Here is a 15443-nt window from a genome sequence, read left to right on the forward strand (position 1 = left end):
TTTCCTGATCACCTCCCATAACTGGCCTCCACCACTCAGAAGCCCCAAACCAATTTCCTTTGCTTTACCTCAAGTTGCTATATAAACCCAACTCTCACCATCCTTTTGAGTTACCCATCCTTGAGTATCTCTCGTCTATATAGGAAATACACATGCTAATACATTTCTATTTATTTTTCTTTTATTCATCTGTCCTTTGTTAGAGACTTAGCCAAGAACCTAGACAGCTAAAAAAAAATTTGCCTCCCTTACAATGTTTCAACATCTCCCCTCAAATTTACCTTTCAAATGGTTGTTTACATTGTCTTTTGGCTTAGATGTACTTTATTTTTTATGTCTTTAAATGTCCGATTGACTGCACATTGCCTTGGTATGCCAGGAAATGGTTTACTATATTTTCCAGATTTACTATATTTTCCTAAATGTTCTTTTAGTTCTTTATGAATTCACATTAAAACCCCTAATTTTTCTCAAATTTATTTCATGTGGTCTTAGGTAAGAATTTAATCTTTATTTTTTCCAAATGAATAGACACTTGTCAAACCTCATTTATTGTGCAATCCACCGCTTGTCCACTATTCAGAAATGCCTGATAAGTTTGAGCGTATAAGTCATTCTGTTTCTCAACTGTGTCTTTTTGTGTAATATGTGTCTTTTTGTTAAATATGAAGACTTGCATTTTTAAGAACAGGCACTGGAATTTCAAGTTAGCATTACTATCAAAAAGCAGGCTTGGGAGTGGCTCAAGTTAAGAAGCACTGAGGAATGAAGAGTGAAACAAAGAGCATAATGTATTTTAATCAGTCAGCTGTCTTACTTCTAAATATGGAGAGAAGAAAACATTTATCTATAGTGGTCTGTATATGCAAAAAAAATATATGAGACGATAAACATCTCAAACATTTGAAAGTGTCTTTCAGAAACATGTGAATTTTAATAGCAATACTATGTTCACCTATGAGTTGAAATATCCAAAGTTTGGATGCAAGAACTTATGACTTCCATAACTCAGGATGTTGGCATGGCTGTAGTAAAACTGGTCTCACAGATATTGCCAATGGCAGAGCAAAATGGCCAAGCAGGCTCCTCCTTAAACCTGCCACGCGTGTTCCTACCCCAGGGTCTTTGCACTTGCTTTTGCCTCTGCCTGGAACATGTTGTCTGAATCATTCCTTCTAGGCGATGTCGGATCTGGCTCCTTCTCTCCTCCTCTGTAACACCTCCCTGACTGCCAATATTCATTTTCCTCACTCACTCATCTTTATCAGAAATGACTTCTTTTTCTCTCTTCTACCAGATCAGGGGTCAGCACAGTTTTTTCTGAAAAGGGCCAGATAGTAAAGATCAGGCTTCATAGGTCATATGGTCTCCTGCAACTCCTCAGCTCTACTGCTGCAGCACAAGAGAACCATGTAAGTGAACAAGTTTGTGTTCCAATAAAATTCCATTTGCAGACACTGAAATTTGGATTTCATATTGTTTTTCAAGTGTCACAAATTACTCTTCTTTTGATTTTTTTTCAATTATTTGGAAATGTGTAAACTGATCATAGCTGAGGGCCATACAAAACTATGGGGTTCTGAATTTGGACTGCAAGCCATAGTTTGCCCACTCTTGTGGCTAGAACATCAACTGCATAGATTATCACCTACTTCATTCACTGCTGTATCTAGAACCTAGAACCCAGAACAGCACCTGGCACCCAGTAGTTCTCTGTAGTTGTTTCTTGAGTGAGTGAATGAGTGAGTGAATGAGTGCTTAACTTGAGCCACTCCCAAGTCTGCTTTTTGATAGTAATGCTAACTTGAAATTCCAGTGCCTGGCCTTAAAATGCAAGTCTTTGTGTAATATATACCACATCTTCTTGATCCAGTCATCTATTTTTGGGCATTTGGGTTGTTTCCAGATTTTACCTATTGTAAATAGTGCTGCAATAAACATAGGTGTACAGGTGCTCTTTTGAATCACAGCTTTTGTGTCCTTTGGGTAGATCCCTAGTAGTGGAATTGCCGGATCGCATGGTAGCTCCATTTTTAGCAGACTGAGGAACCTCCAGACAGCTTTCCACAGTGGTAGGACCAGTTTGCACACTCACCAGCAATGGAGGAAAGTTCCTTTTTCACCGCATCCTCGCCAACTTTGTTTTTGCTTGTTTTTTTGATATGTGTCATTCTTACTGGTGAAGGTGGCATCTCAATGTGGTTTTGATTTGCATTTCCCTGATTATAAGGGATGTTGAACGTTTTTTCATATGCCTCTTGGCCATTTGCATTTTCTCTTTGGAGAAATGTGGTATACATACACAATGGAATATTATTCAGCAATCAAAAAATATAAACTCACGCCATTCGCAGCAACGTGGATGGAGCTAGAAGGAATTATGCTCAGTGAAATAAGCCAGAAGGAAAAAGAAAAATATTGGATGGTTTCACTTATAACAGGAATACAGGGGAACCAAATAAGACATCAGTGTGAAAAAAAAATGACAGTACAAAACACAGCAAAACAAAAACAGACAATTATAAACTAGAGATATACGGCAGGGGAGGAGGAGGGAGAGGGATCAGAGGGAGGAAGGGAGTGAACACAGGGGACTGAGGTGATGGTGCACGGGTGCATTGGGGAAGGAAGTTCTATGGGGACTACACCTGAGGGGGTGGGGGGAAGCAAATGTTGTCTAAAAAATGTAAAAAATGATAAATGTTAAAATAAAAAAAGAAGAAGAAAATGCAAGTCTTCATATTTAACAAAAAGACACATATTACACAAAAAGACACAGTTGAGAAACAGAATGACCTATACGCTCAAACTTATCAAGCATTTCCAAACAGTGGAGAAGTGGCATTAAAGGCAGTGCTACCAAGCTACCTCCAGCCACCTCAGCACAAATTCGATCCCCAGAGAGCAGCCCACAAGGCTCAGCAGACCGCTCCTGCCTGGTCCGCTGCTCCCCTCAGCAGTGTATTTCAGTCAAACTGCCTGTTCTGCTCCCCACTCCCTCTGGTGAATCCTCCCACCCCACACACACACCTTTGGCTTACATCCCAGTTCCTGTATGCATAAATAAATAAATCTTTTTTAAAAAAGGCAGAGGCCAGCATTGCAATCATAATCTTTATTCTTCCTCTGTAGCTTGAGGGTAATCCTGACAAACAGCTTCAGCCAGGAGGAGACAGAAAGGACTAGACTGGGCAGGGGCTCCCCCAGGACCTGGCATCCACCTTCTCTTCCTCCTCCTCCCATGGGGTTGGGGTTGGGATTAGGGCCATGATTCAAGCTTGGCATCCCTGGGGAGAAGGGAAGTAGACCACTCTGCAGCCTCTGTAGCCCCCTACCTCTGACTGCCATGTTACTGGGCACCAGCCACCTCCACACACCAGGCAGGAGAGTGGTCCCATCTTCCTCCACATGCACAGGTGCATGCGCACAGGGGCCCGGGCTGGGCAGGGCGTGGTCAGTGTCCAGACACATGGCTCTGGCCTGTGGCCCAATTGGCAAACATAAAGCCTAGACTGACTGCCATGAAGAGCACCCCCAGGGCACCAAAACACAAAGCCTGTGGATAACAGAAAGAGAAGATGGAATAGGGTGAGCCTCCCCACGCAAGTGCCTCCTGGGAATGTCCTTCACATCTTCCACCCCATCCAGACAGTGTCCTATTCACTCCTGACCTTCCTGTGTGCTCCCCTCCTTCCTTAAAATCAGCCACTCCCTGTGAAACCATCCAACTTCCAAGAACCCTTCAGGGAATATACTCCTCCATCCTCCTTGAAAGTGCCCCCCACCCTCTTCTACTAGTGTTCCCTCCATTAGCTTGGAGAAGGCACCCTCTATGCCAGCCCCTTCCTGAGTGCTCCCTCTCTCTTCCCACACCCCACTGGTGCTGTCTGCTCAGTCCCTTCCTAAGACAATCCCCTTAACGCTGCCAGACCATTAGCTCCCTACCTCCCACTTCCCCAAGGCCCTCTTGAGAATGTGTCTTCTCTCTCTGGCCACCCTGCAATGCTCCCCCTCCTCTGAATGCTCCCTCTTTCTCCATCCCTCCCTTGGAATGCTCACCTGGATCTTGGGCCAGGAGCAGAGGGGCTCCACCTCAGAAGGTACAATGCGGAGGTAGAAGACACTGGGAAGGATGAAGATGAGGCTGGGGGCTGAGGTGGACCCTGGAGGACAAGCAGGAGGGACAGGATTCAATGTAAGCTTGGGTGCAAGGCCCAAATTAGGCGGGATCTGGGGCTGGGCTTGGGAGTACTGACCGATAACCCCAAAGATATCGCGGATGGTCGGCACGCAGATGACAAGGACATTGACCAAGACAAGAATGATCAGGGCTATGACCACATGCCGGGGCCAGCTGAAGGCCTTGCTTGGGAAGAGCAGCTGCTGCAGGGCCCGGCGGATCTGTAGCCAGAGCAGGGTGGGACACGGTCAGGGCCTAAGAGGTGCCTCCCCATCCAGGTGATCACACCTTTAACTCCACCCTCCGAGGATCTACCCGTGTCTTTGCCCCCTTAGATCCCTGATTTACCCTCCATCTGACTATGTCTTCACCCTGGTTGATCATTCATCTGTGCCTCCACTTTCTAAATGAGCACCCGTCTTTCTCTTATTTAACAATCTAGGCCTCTTCCTTCTGTCCGATCATCCACCTATACCGCCACCCATGACCTGAAATTGTTGCCTCCTCCTCCATCTGACTATCCCCACATCTCCCTCTGCTTAACGCCCACATGTCCTCCCACCTGTCTGAGATCCCTGCCTCTCCCCCTCCGACTACCCCGTCTAAGACCACCTCCTCCTCTGAAAGCCTTGTCCTCCTACACCTCACTACTTCTGCCTGCACCCTTTGTCTGTCCCTCCATTTCCTCATTCTGAATGTCCATCTGTCTATGCCTTGACCTTCTCTGACCACTCCCGCCTCCCTCTGCTGTCTAGTCATCCATCTGTGCCTCCTTCCTCTGTCCTGCCATCTCTATGTCCCCCTTCTGTCTGGCCCTCTGTCTCTGCCATTCTTGTCTGCCCCCTCTGTCCCCTCCATCCATCCACCTACTCCTATCTCCACCCTCAATCCAAACACCCCTGCCTCTGTCCTCTATGCATCCAAGTCCTTGCCCCCACACACAGGAAACAGCACAACTGGCACAGTCAGAGTCACCGCCAGCAGCACGGCCAGGCGCACAACGAGGATGAGCAGGTTGTCCTGGCTGTACATATGCAGCATCTCTGCTTCCACGCTGCCTGGACAAAGCACACGGATGAAGGATGAGCACCATGTCCCAGACACGCACAGATATACATGGTAATGAAATCTACATGCTCCCACCCAACCCTAGCCCCAAACCCTTCTTACTATAGAATGTGAGATATCCAAAGGTTGCTGTGAGCCCATACATGCAAAACATGGCTCCAATGGACACGTTGGCCACGGCCTGCATTCTGCGCTTGGAGGGCCTGGGGTATATAGAGGTCATGGCACTGTCATGCCCAGGCCCCTCAAAACCAGCACCCACCCTACAGAGTCCCCTCCCCCCGGGGCTTGAGGTTCAGCTGGTATACACTAGGATGACCATCTCTGCCTCCCCCACCCCTCTCCATCCACCCACGTCACCCCATATGACCATCTCTGCTTCTCCTCTCCATTTGACAGTAACTGCCTCTCCCTTCCAGCTGACCACTCATGCCATTGCTCTCTCTGATCATCCACGCATCCCCCCAACATATCATCCATACCTCCTCTTTTGTCCATTCATAACCTCCATCTCCCCATTCCCATCCATTCACAGCACCCCTCCATCGGACCATTTCTGCCTCCACACTACATCCATTCACACTCAGACTGAATGTTAAAAGAGAAGAACATTTACACCCCATTCATCAGTCACTGCCTTGAGTCTCCTAAGATCTCCTGGACACCTCAAACCTCACCCTTGGCACCATCTAGCCACAAGCAAGCTCAGGTCTGGATCCTCATATTCTAACTCTCACCCCCACCTGCTGCCCACTCACCGGCAGAGCTCAGTGTAAATGGGCAAGACCTCAGGGTGGCAGACGAAGGCAAACGCCATAATGGGCACTGTGTAGAACATCTGGGGGAATGGCCAAGTATATGAGATCAGTCTATAGGGCTCCATCCCTCCTCACCTCCCTCAGAGCCCACTACTGCCCTCCACATCAGTTAGACACCTGCCCCCCTCTGAGCAGTATGCCAGGCCCAGAGGCCCAAGTGTGGTGCAAGCCCTATCCACCTGCACACCCACCTGTGAGTCAACTGTGAACATCCGGGCTTCACAGCTTCTGTTGAGACCCTGGATGGGAGGGGCTGAGGGGCTCTGGCTGTCCGCTGTAGTCTCATTGTGGACTACAGCACACTCAATTTTGAACTTCATATAGATGACCTGGGGGAGGAAGGATGGGGAAGTAAGGTTGCAGGGAAGGCTATATCCTGATGGCCCAAACTCTCACCCTACTTTTCCATGGCCTTCTGTCTCAGACTCACCGAAATGAGGAAAAACAGCATGCAAGTCAGAGAGAGCCCACTGGTATACCCCAGGTAGCCTGCAGGGGGCAATACACAGAGCCTCAGAAATAAAGGAAACCCCCAACGCAGATATCAAACCCCTAGTCTAGCATACAAGGCTCCCTCACCCCAATAATGTCACACTTTTGCACAAGCCTTTACTTCCACCGGGACCAGCTTCCCCTCATAGCAAACTCCTATTCATCTGCTACCATCCACATCAAACAAGCCCTCCCCAGGTGTTCTATGGCCCACGAAAATGGGGACTCTCTCAATGTGGCTGCCATTGTCTCACCCCTCTTTCATCTAATCATGGGTGCGGGAAGCCTCTTACCCAAGTGTCTCATGAGAGCCAGGGGCAGGATGATGAACACACTGACAATGATGATAAGGAAATTTCCCTTCAGGAACCAGTCCCTAGGGAGACAGGAGACATAGTGACTGGCTGTCAGCCAAAGAAAACTCAAGCAAACAGACAGACCGATTTCTGCTTGAGGTCAGCAGACACAAGGTTGCCTCAGTCATGAGAAATCATTCAGATGGTCACAGCAATGAATGGCACAACAGGATTGACAGAAAAAGCCAGACTGTCAAACACAGCCAGAGACAGAGCTGAACACACTTGCACAGTCAGACAAAACCATGCCATCAGACTCCCAAGTGAACATACAAGCAAGTGGGCAAATACCCCAAATCAGTCAGGCTCAGCCAGTCCAACACAAGGTGTCAGACTGTACAAAGACCAAGCCAAGGCCCTGGCATATCTGAGAGGTAGAACAGTCTGGTAATCTAGTACAGGCAATGATGCAGGCCCAGACAAAAAGTCAGCAACACACCTGTAAAGCTGTTTGAACAACTTAAGGTCTTTTGAACCTTAAGTTCACGAGCCACACAATCAAAGACCAAAATAAACACAATGAGCGTGCTGGCCACACTGTGGGAACAAAGCTCAAAGCAAGAGTGGGAACTGTACTGCTAGTAGACACAAGGGCTCAGGTAAGACACTCAGTTAATACAGAATCAGCTAAACAACTGCTCATTCCTTCAGAAGAATTTTATTGAGTGCCTACTACACAAGCTCACAGGCCTTTGCACACTCTTTCTATTTCATACACACAGGACCACAAAAATAAACAACAGAGCCCCACTGGTCGTATCTACAGTGGGAGCTAATCGGAATTATTAGACACATCTAGTCACACAGACCATGGGCTACCTAGACGGTGTCAGAATCAAACCAAAGATCTAGTGGGAGACACAGTCAGCGGTCACACACTACCAAACAGATTCAGCCAGCGGGTGGATCCAGAATCAAACTGTCCCCTAGATGCATACTCAGAAGAACCGTCAAATATACATGGTCGGAACCATCATCTAGAGGACACATACAGTGAGAGTCGGGGATCACACATACACAGCCAGAGAGAATTTGCCTGAACAATCGTCACCAAAGCAAACATCCATTTACACCAGACAGATTCAGTCAGCCCAATGGACCGAGAATCAAACAGAATCAGTTGGACAGGGGAAGTCAGCGTAAGCAAATGTCAAACACATGCCCGGGGTCACGTTATACAGGACACAGCTGGAGTCAATTACCATATAACCAGACAAAGAATCTGCCAATGCAGCAGTCACAGATTCAAACCCCAGAATTTAAGGTCTACTGGACAGGGACAGGCACAGTCAGCAGCAGTGGTCATGGAGTCACCAGACAGAATCAGCCAGAATGACAGTCACAAAAATCAACACGTGGCCTACTGGACTCCCAGTCAGAGCCAAGAGCCACACACAATGATGGCATCATGACGTGAAGAACCGACAGTCTGACCCAACTGCTCTGCGCAGACTTGAACACAGCAGCTGGACCTCACGTAAAGGCTGTGGTCTTCTGACCTGCCAAGGGGTGCTGCTCAACTCACCCCTCAGGATCCATGTCCAGGAAGGTGCCGATAACCAGGGGGAGTTCGGATTTGATGATGAACAGGTAACTGGACATGGCTGGTGTGGGTGAGGGAGGCATAAGCAGAAGGAATCACCTCATCCCCCCACCCGATCTTCCTCAGCCCAGCCTGGGGAAGCCCACCTCACCCCACCCTCTTCCCCAAGGCAGACCATCCGCCTCTCGGAATGCTCACCCCCAACATTGTGCAGACAGATGACCATGGCCACCACGACCTTCCCCACAGGCCCCAACGCCCTCTGTCCCAGCTGCTCATAGGCTCGGATACCTGGGTGAGGGGGGGGGTGAAGAGGGAAGAAGAACGGGTTGTGAATCCAGGCCAGGCCTGAGGACCAGAAGTGAGGAGTAGGGAGGCCCAGGGGGTCTAGGAGCTGGAGATTTGGGTCTGGGGGTCTGACTGATGGGGGATGGAGGCAGTTAGGATTGGGCTTAGGCGTAGAGTCTTGGAGATGGATGTGTGGCCAGGGAGAAGGTTGGGGACTGGGTGAACGTGAGCAGGAAACGGGGCAGGAATGACATCTGAGCACTAGGACGGTGGGAGTTTGGGAGTTGGGGGCTAAGGAACAGGGGTTTCAGTTTTGTGGGGTCAGGTTAGAGAGACCTAGAGACTGAGCGGTGGGGGCTAGAGGTGCAGTGCAGTGGCCTGGGGTGGGGAGGGTCTGAGCAATGGGGTATGATAGCTAAACAGAGGGCTGAGGGTTGCCGATTACGAGTTGAGGATTTGGGAGCCTAGGTAAGGTCTGAGTGTTGGGTGTAGCCTTAGAATCCAAGGAGTTGGATGGGGTTTGTGGTTTAAGTTTGGGATTTGGGGTCAGGGTGGTATGTCCAGAATCTGGGGTTTGGGTTGAAGTCTGGGTTTGAGGTCAAGGGGGTGGGTCTAGAGTCTGGGGTTCAAGGTCTGAGTTGAATTCTGGATGGGAATCAAGTCTGAGGTCCAAAGGGGTGGGGGTGGGGACCAGGATGCAGGCTCTGGGTCTCACCAACAACACCAGCACAGGTCAGCAGGAGGTGGATGGAATAGGAAGACAGAAGCGCAATGCATAGCAGCAGGGCCCTGTGGTAGATGGCACAACTCAGAATTGGCCCCCAGACCTCCCGCCTGCCCCACAACACTCCTGCTTCCCACCCCGGCTACCTATAAACTCACAAGAAGAAGAGGACCCCTGTGTGGGCCATGGCATAGGCGAGCCCCAGGATGCCGCTGCCCATGATGGCGTTGCTGAGGTTGAACACCGACATTCCAAATGATGTCTTCCCCTCGGACTGCAGCCAAGTGGCAGGACCCAGGCACATATAGGGAGGGGGACCGGGTAAGGAGACGAGTGCTGGGGCCCAGGAGAGACTAAGGAAGAGGTAACTGGGGCAGGGAAAAGCCCAGGAACGACCGCCGGAGAAGGGAAGAAACTAGGAAGGAAAAGGAGTTGAAGACCAGAAGAGGCTGGGGAGAGAGAGCTGGGAAGGAAAAAAACAAAGAGAAACCTTGGAGAGGAGCAGCTAGAAATGGAGAGAAGCAGGGGCAGATAGAGTAGCTACCAAAGGCAAAACAGCTGGTAAGGGGAGTTTCTGGGGATGGGGAGCAGCTGGGGGGGGGAAGCCAAGGAGCACGAGTAGCTGGGAGGAGGGACCAGTAGGGGCGGGGATGAGCTGGGCAAGTGCAGCCAGGACAGATCCTGTGGGTCACTCACATCCATGAACTGGGTCGGCTTCCTCACAGGAGCAGGACCGTGGCTGGACAGGAAGCCCTCACGTTCCTGCCTACAGCTGCATGGGGCAAGGAAACTAGGGCTGGTGAGAGAATCTTTCAGACCCCTGACCTCACCCCTTTGGGCCCCTGACTCACCCTGCAGCACCCACAGGGAGGGCTCCATTCATCTTTGGATCCTGCAGTTCCATCCTATAGGCAGAGAAATGGCAGGGGGGGTGGGAAGAGATGGAGCAGGGGGCCACAAAGTGAAGCCAGCTAGATGAAGGGGGCAGGGGGTCAGACAGAGATGGACAGACACAGAAACAGAGAGAAGCCAAGGGGAACAGGAACAGGGAGGAGAGAGACAGGGAGATAAATGTAGAGAATGGGAATCAAGAGTGAGAGAGAGAGAAGGGAATGGGGGAGAGACACTAATCCTTACTCTGAGACACAGAAAAAGAGGTCAGAGAGAAACAGAGGAGGAGAAAGATACACACGCGCGCGCGGCGCGTGCACACGCAGAGAGAGAGAGAGAGAGAGAGAGAGAGAGAGAGAGACGCACACAGCTGAGATGGCCATTTGGAACCCGGACAGCCTCTCCTCGCAGACCCCAGACTCACTCTGTCTCTCTCAATCTGTCTCCCGTGCTATCTGACTTTTTCTTTCCAGTCCCCCGCGCACCCCCCCCCTTCCCTCCACCCTCACCCCCTCACCGCGTGGCCACTCACAGGACACGTGTCGGCCGGCTGCCCCACCCCTCCTAATGCCCCCTACCCCCCTCCTCCCTGCCGGAGCCCAGAGCCAGAGCTGGGAGCTGATGCAACCTGCTGGAGGTGTGGAGGGGGCTGGAGAGCAGCCTTGGAGACCCCAGCCCTTAACACTGCAAACTGCTCTCTGCACAACTGTGAATATCCTACTCGAAAAAGGCAATTCCTCCAACTGAGTCCCCTTTTAGGGACAGAAGTGACCCGGGGCCCCCATTTAATCCCCCTTCTAGGGACCAGCAGTATTTTCTAAGGACCCCTGTCAAGTCTGAAACACTGAGTGGTCTTAAGGAAGAAGTATTCTTGGAGACACTTCCAAACTTGAGATCCTTCCAGGACTTGGGGGTCTCAGTAGCTCTGCCTGCCCTAAATTCCCCTCCTGAGGATGAGCCTTCCCTGAGACCTTCATCAAAGCCCCCTCGCAGGGTCTAACGTTTCCTGGGATGGGGGTGTCTCTGCGGACCCCATGCTAGCCCGGAGCCCCTGTCTTCTGCATGGAGCTTCTCAGAAGAAATCCCCAAACTTTCCGGCAAAGAGATATGTCGAAACCCCCGTCAAGTTGCTCATCATTGCTAAAATTGCCTCCAGGAAACCCCTTCTGCAAGCCCTGAATCCCCTTGCTGGGTCGGAGTGGGCTCTCAAGGAGTCCCATCCTCAACCATCTACTCCTCGGGGAACTCCCATCTACTCCTGAATTCAGTTCCTGGGAGCAAGGTACCGAAAGGACTCCCCCTCCCATTCAATTCCCGCTAGTCCTAAAAATGTCTCCAGGGAATCTGAGTCCTCCCCCAGGAACCCGCCTTGTGCCTCGGGGTCTCCGGAGCGCCCCCTTCCCAGCGCCCGCCTTACCTCCCTGATCCTTTCTGCTCCTGAAGCCACTGCAACTAAGACTAGGGCGCCCAGACCCCACGCCGGCGGCTCCCGCTCAGCGGACCCTGCCCCGGCCCCGCCCCGGAGCCAATCAGCGCCGGGCGCCGCGCGGGCTCAGGGGCTAATCAGTAAGGCCCGCGCACTACCCATCTGGCCCGCGGTTTGGTTTTTTTTTTTTTTCTAGGAAGAAGTTTTAATTTCAATTCGGTTTCCCTCCTTCAGACTCGAGGGGGGGGGCAGTAGAGGGAGGGGGGCGGGCGCCCTGCCTCATCTGGACCCACATGGAAAGCGATAGAGGTTTGTGTGGGTTTTGGTGGGGGAGAGGGGGGAATGGTTGGAAAAAAAGATGACGAGAGTGTATCCACACCTAGAGAGAGAGACAGGCCAACAAAGGGAAGTGACTGGTGACACTCACAGTGGGACATGATGATGGCGGGAAGAGATGCAGAGGAGAAATCACCACAGATAGAGGCAGGCAGGCAGGTGGGATTAAAAAACAAACACCAGAACAGAAAACAGAGGGAACAGAAGGACAGACTGGGTGTAGGGGAGTGGTAGACAGGCAAAGGGGCAGCTATGGGGTGAGACAGACAAACTCAGATACAGACAGGTGGGCAGGGATAGTCTAACGCAAGTACCTAAAGGAAGATAACAGGCAGGCCGAGTAATGACCGGGAGACACCGCTGGCAGATAGACACAGCCACACACTTCCCCCAAATAGAGGTTGAGGGCACACCAGTCAGACAAGGGGACAGAGATGATAGCTGGGGCAGAGAGACACTGGGAAGGACAGATGACCACAGGCCGAGAAAGTCAAATCCAGACAGAAAGTAAGAGAGGATGGATGAACAGACCTGGGGACAGAAGTGGGGCAGGTTCACAGGTCGACCAGCCTGACCACTATCTGCTGACTTCAGGTAGAACTAAGAGAGGACCCTGGATCTTAGGGATCCCCAGAGGGAGGCAGGGAGGACATTGGTGGTTGCGTGTGGGGTGTGGACACACACCATCTGCAAGTGGGCACACCCTGGAGTCCTGGACGCCAGCCCAGGCATTGGGTGGTGCTTGTCCACACCCCTATTGAGGAACCCCACTGTCTGTCTGTCTGTCTTTTATGGGGGTCGGGCCATTCCTATGTAGACGTGTAACAGGTATGTCTGCCCCAGGCAAGGCATGTGTCTCCTGCAGGGAATCAGGCAGGGTAAACTTGGAGACTGGGCTGCTGGAGGCCCAGGTGGACAAGAAGCCTCTGTCTGGGCCCCTCCACCCGCCTGCCCACCCCCCACAGGGAACACAGAATTCCCGGAAAGGCCAGGGGCTGGCTGGGCCTTCAAAGCTAGCCTAGGTGCCCCCAACCCCCCCCACCCACAGTTGGAGGAGGGCGGGGATGAGGTATTTACTTCCCCAGAGCATGAGAGAAACTCCTGCACACTCAGGATCACAGCCCCATTCAGGGGCTCAGAGATGGGGGCCGACTCACCTGTCACCCACAGAAGTACAAAGAAATTTGCATGTAGACATACAGCCACACACAGCGAAAACATGCTGACAGATAGGAGCACAGGGACTGCAGAGGCAGAGCCCAGGCCACAGTACAGTCACACACTCATAGGCGCACAGAGTGACCACACACTATAGACTCATGGACATCACCATTCACAGATTCATGGCTGGACACAACACACACAAATAGGATTTCACACCGCTAACATCACACATGGACCTGGTGTCTCCCACACACCATTCCTACTTAGATGGCCCTGAAGCCAAGATTCAGATTCAATGATGCGGCAGGCTGCGCCTACCATGCTGTCTCTTGACATGGTCCGGGCATCGGGGGAGCACAGGAACTCCCCGCTTCTCGGGAGTCTCCTCCAATGCCCGAACCATGTCAAGAGACAGCATGGGAGGCGCAGCCTGCCACAACCGTCCTCTCCTTTCTGAGATTCCTGACACGACTTCTAGCTGGAGCTGGTCTCCAGCACAATGATACCTCTATGCATGTGAACTCATGTGTGAACTTGTGACCACGTACAGCTCTGGCCAAAAGGAGAGGAAGACACGGATGTACAGTTGCAGTCATAGACACATGCACAATTGCATTCAAACAGGTGGCTGGTCATGGCTGTGTATACACACAGCAATTCACACATTCAATCTGAGAAGAAATGCACAGGGAACAAATATACAGGAGTCCCAGAAAGGCAGGGAGTACGCTTAATAGTTACAAGGAAGAAATCCAGAAAACTCCCCTAAAGTGGCATAAAGATGACATAAGATAGGAACCAGATAGGACACGTACAGTGGCACCAAAAGAAACACATAGACCTACAGCCGCTCACCAACGAGAAACACAGTGATAGAGAAAACACACATACATTAGAGACACACACACACAAGGCAAATAAACACACTCATCACCCACAAGCACCGCAAAGGAAACACAAACACCCAAGGAACACACACACACACTCAGCCCCTAAGCATGTATACTCAAGCTCACAGTAGCAACACATACACTTGCCAAAACGGAAACACGTGAATTGAACAGACCCCAAGCCGTAAGGTGAGTTACTTGGGAAGACAACATGTGGAGCTCACATACATGTTTGTGACTGAGAACATGTGCAAGCAGATGAGATACACTCGGGGAATTCACACACATACACATACACACACTCCCCTGACTTTTCTCCCTTCTCCGCCTCCTCCCCCAGGGCATTACACATCTGTGCCACAGGCTGGCCAGGGAAAGAGACACCTGTCAGCAGAGGCCTTGGCCCAGATTGTGAAGGGGGTGGTTCTAAGCAGGTGTGGAGATTTCAAGAAAAGTCTGAAGTCTCCTGTCCAAAGAACTAGTGTTGCCCAGACAGTAAATAGATGCCTCCTACCTCCCAGCAGCAGCTTCCTCCTGTTATCATTCTGCTCCCTCCAACACTGTCCAGCACAGGCACACAGACACCAGGCATGCAACAGGTGCTAAATAAGTGCCACTCAGCAAGTGTCATATTACCATCATCGTTATATTTAATGCTGCCAAGAGAACTCTTCCAAGGAGGGACGAACCTTCATTCAGCTCTATACCCCATACATAGCTCAGCTAAGTTTCAAGGCACTGAAAACAGCAGGTGCTCAACACATGCTGGTAGGAGTGAAAACAGAGAGAAAGGGAGATCTGGCTGCATAGATTGCAGGGCAGCCTGCTTTAGAAGGAACAGATGTCCTTATGCGTGACCGAGGCCTTGAGGCTGTGCCAGGGATAAGAACGCCTTGATAGTTCATCAAAGTAGAGCCCTTTCTCAGGGTCACTTAAGACATTTGTTGGCTCGGTAAAGCAGACCCTTGTGTGACATTTGGGATTCCTACCGTCTATTAAAAGTCAGTTTGGATTCTTGCTGGTTCTTCCAAGCAGACCCCTGCTTTTCATTAAAACAGGTCACGGCTCAGCAGCCTTCAGGGAAGGGAGCCACAGAGCAAAGCAGTTAACAGTACGAGCTTTCCCAGCGCTGCCCTTTAGTAGCTGTGTGGTCAGAAGCGAGTTCCTAAACCACGCTGTGTCTCAGCTTCTTCCAGGGCAGAATAATGCCCAACTCGTAGGGAGTTTCCCTTGGGAGACTGAATGAATTCCTACAGGGAAAGCACTT

General features: G+C 50.9%; 1 protein-coding gene across 1 annotated transcript; it reads right to left on the reverse strand.

Moving 5' to 3' along the window:
- Positions 1-3219: 3219 nt before the first annotated feature.
- SLC38A5 (solute carrier family 38 member 5) lies at positions 3220-10373 on the reverse strand (the record flags this gene model as incomplete). Its single annotated transcript, XM_084258513.1, has 15 exons — positions 3220-3556; positions 4060-4163; positions 4257-4401; positions 5123-5238; positions 5351-5451; positions 6007-6086; positions 6258-6395; positions 6497-6555; positions 6852-6934; positions 8440-8518; positions 8656-8748; positions 9461-9534; positions 9628-9743; positions 10166-10241; positions 10321-10373. 15 exons carry the CDS (start codon positions 10371-10373, stop codon positions 3455-3457), a joined length of 1419 nt encoding a protein of 472 aa, XP_084114639.1. The 3' UTR covers positions 3220-3454.
- Positions 10374-15443: the final 5070 nt, after the last annotated feature.

The sequence above is a fragment of the Talpa europaea genome, assembly GCF_964194135.1.
Source record: "Talpa europaea genome assembly, chromosome: X".
Classification (NCBI taxonomy): domain Eukaryota; kingdom Metazoa; phylum Chordata; class Mammalia; order Eulipotyphla; family Talpidae; genus Talpa; species Talpa europaea.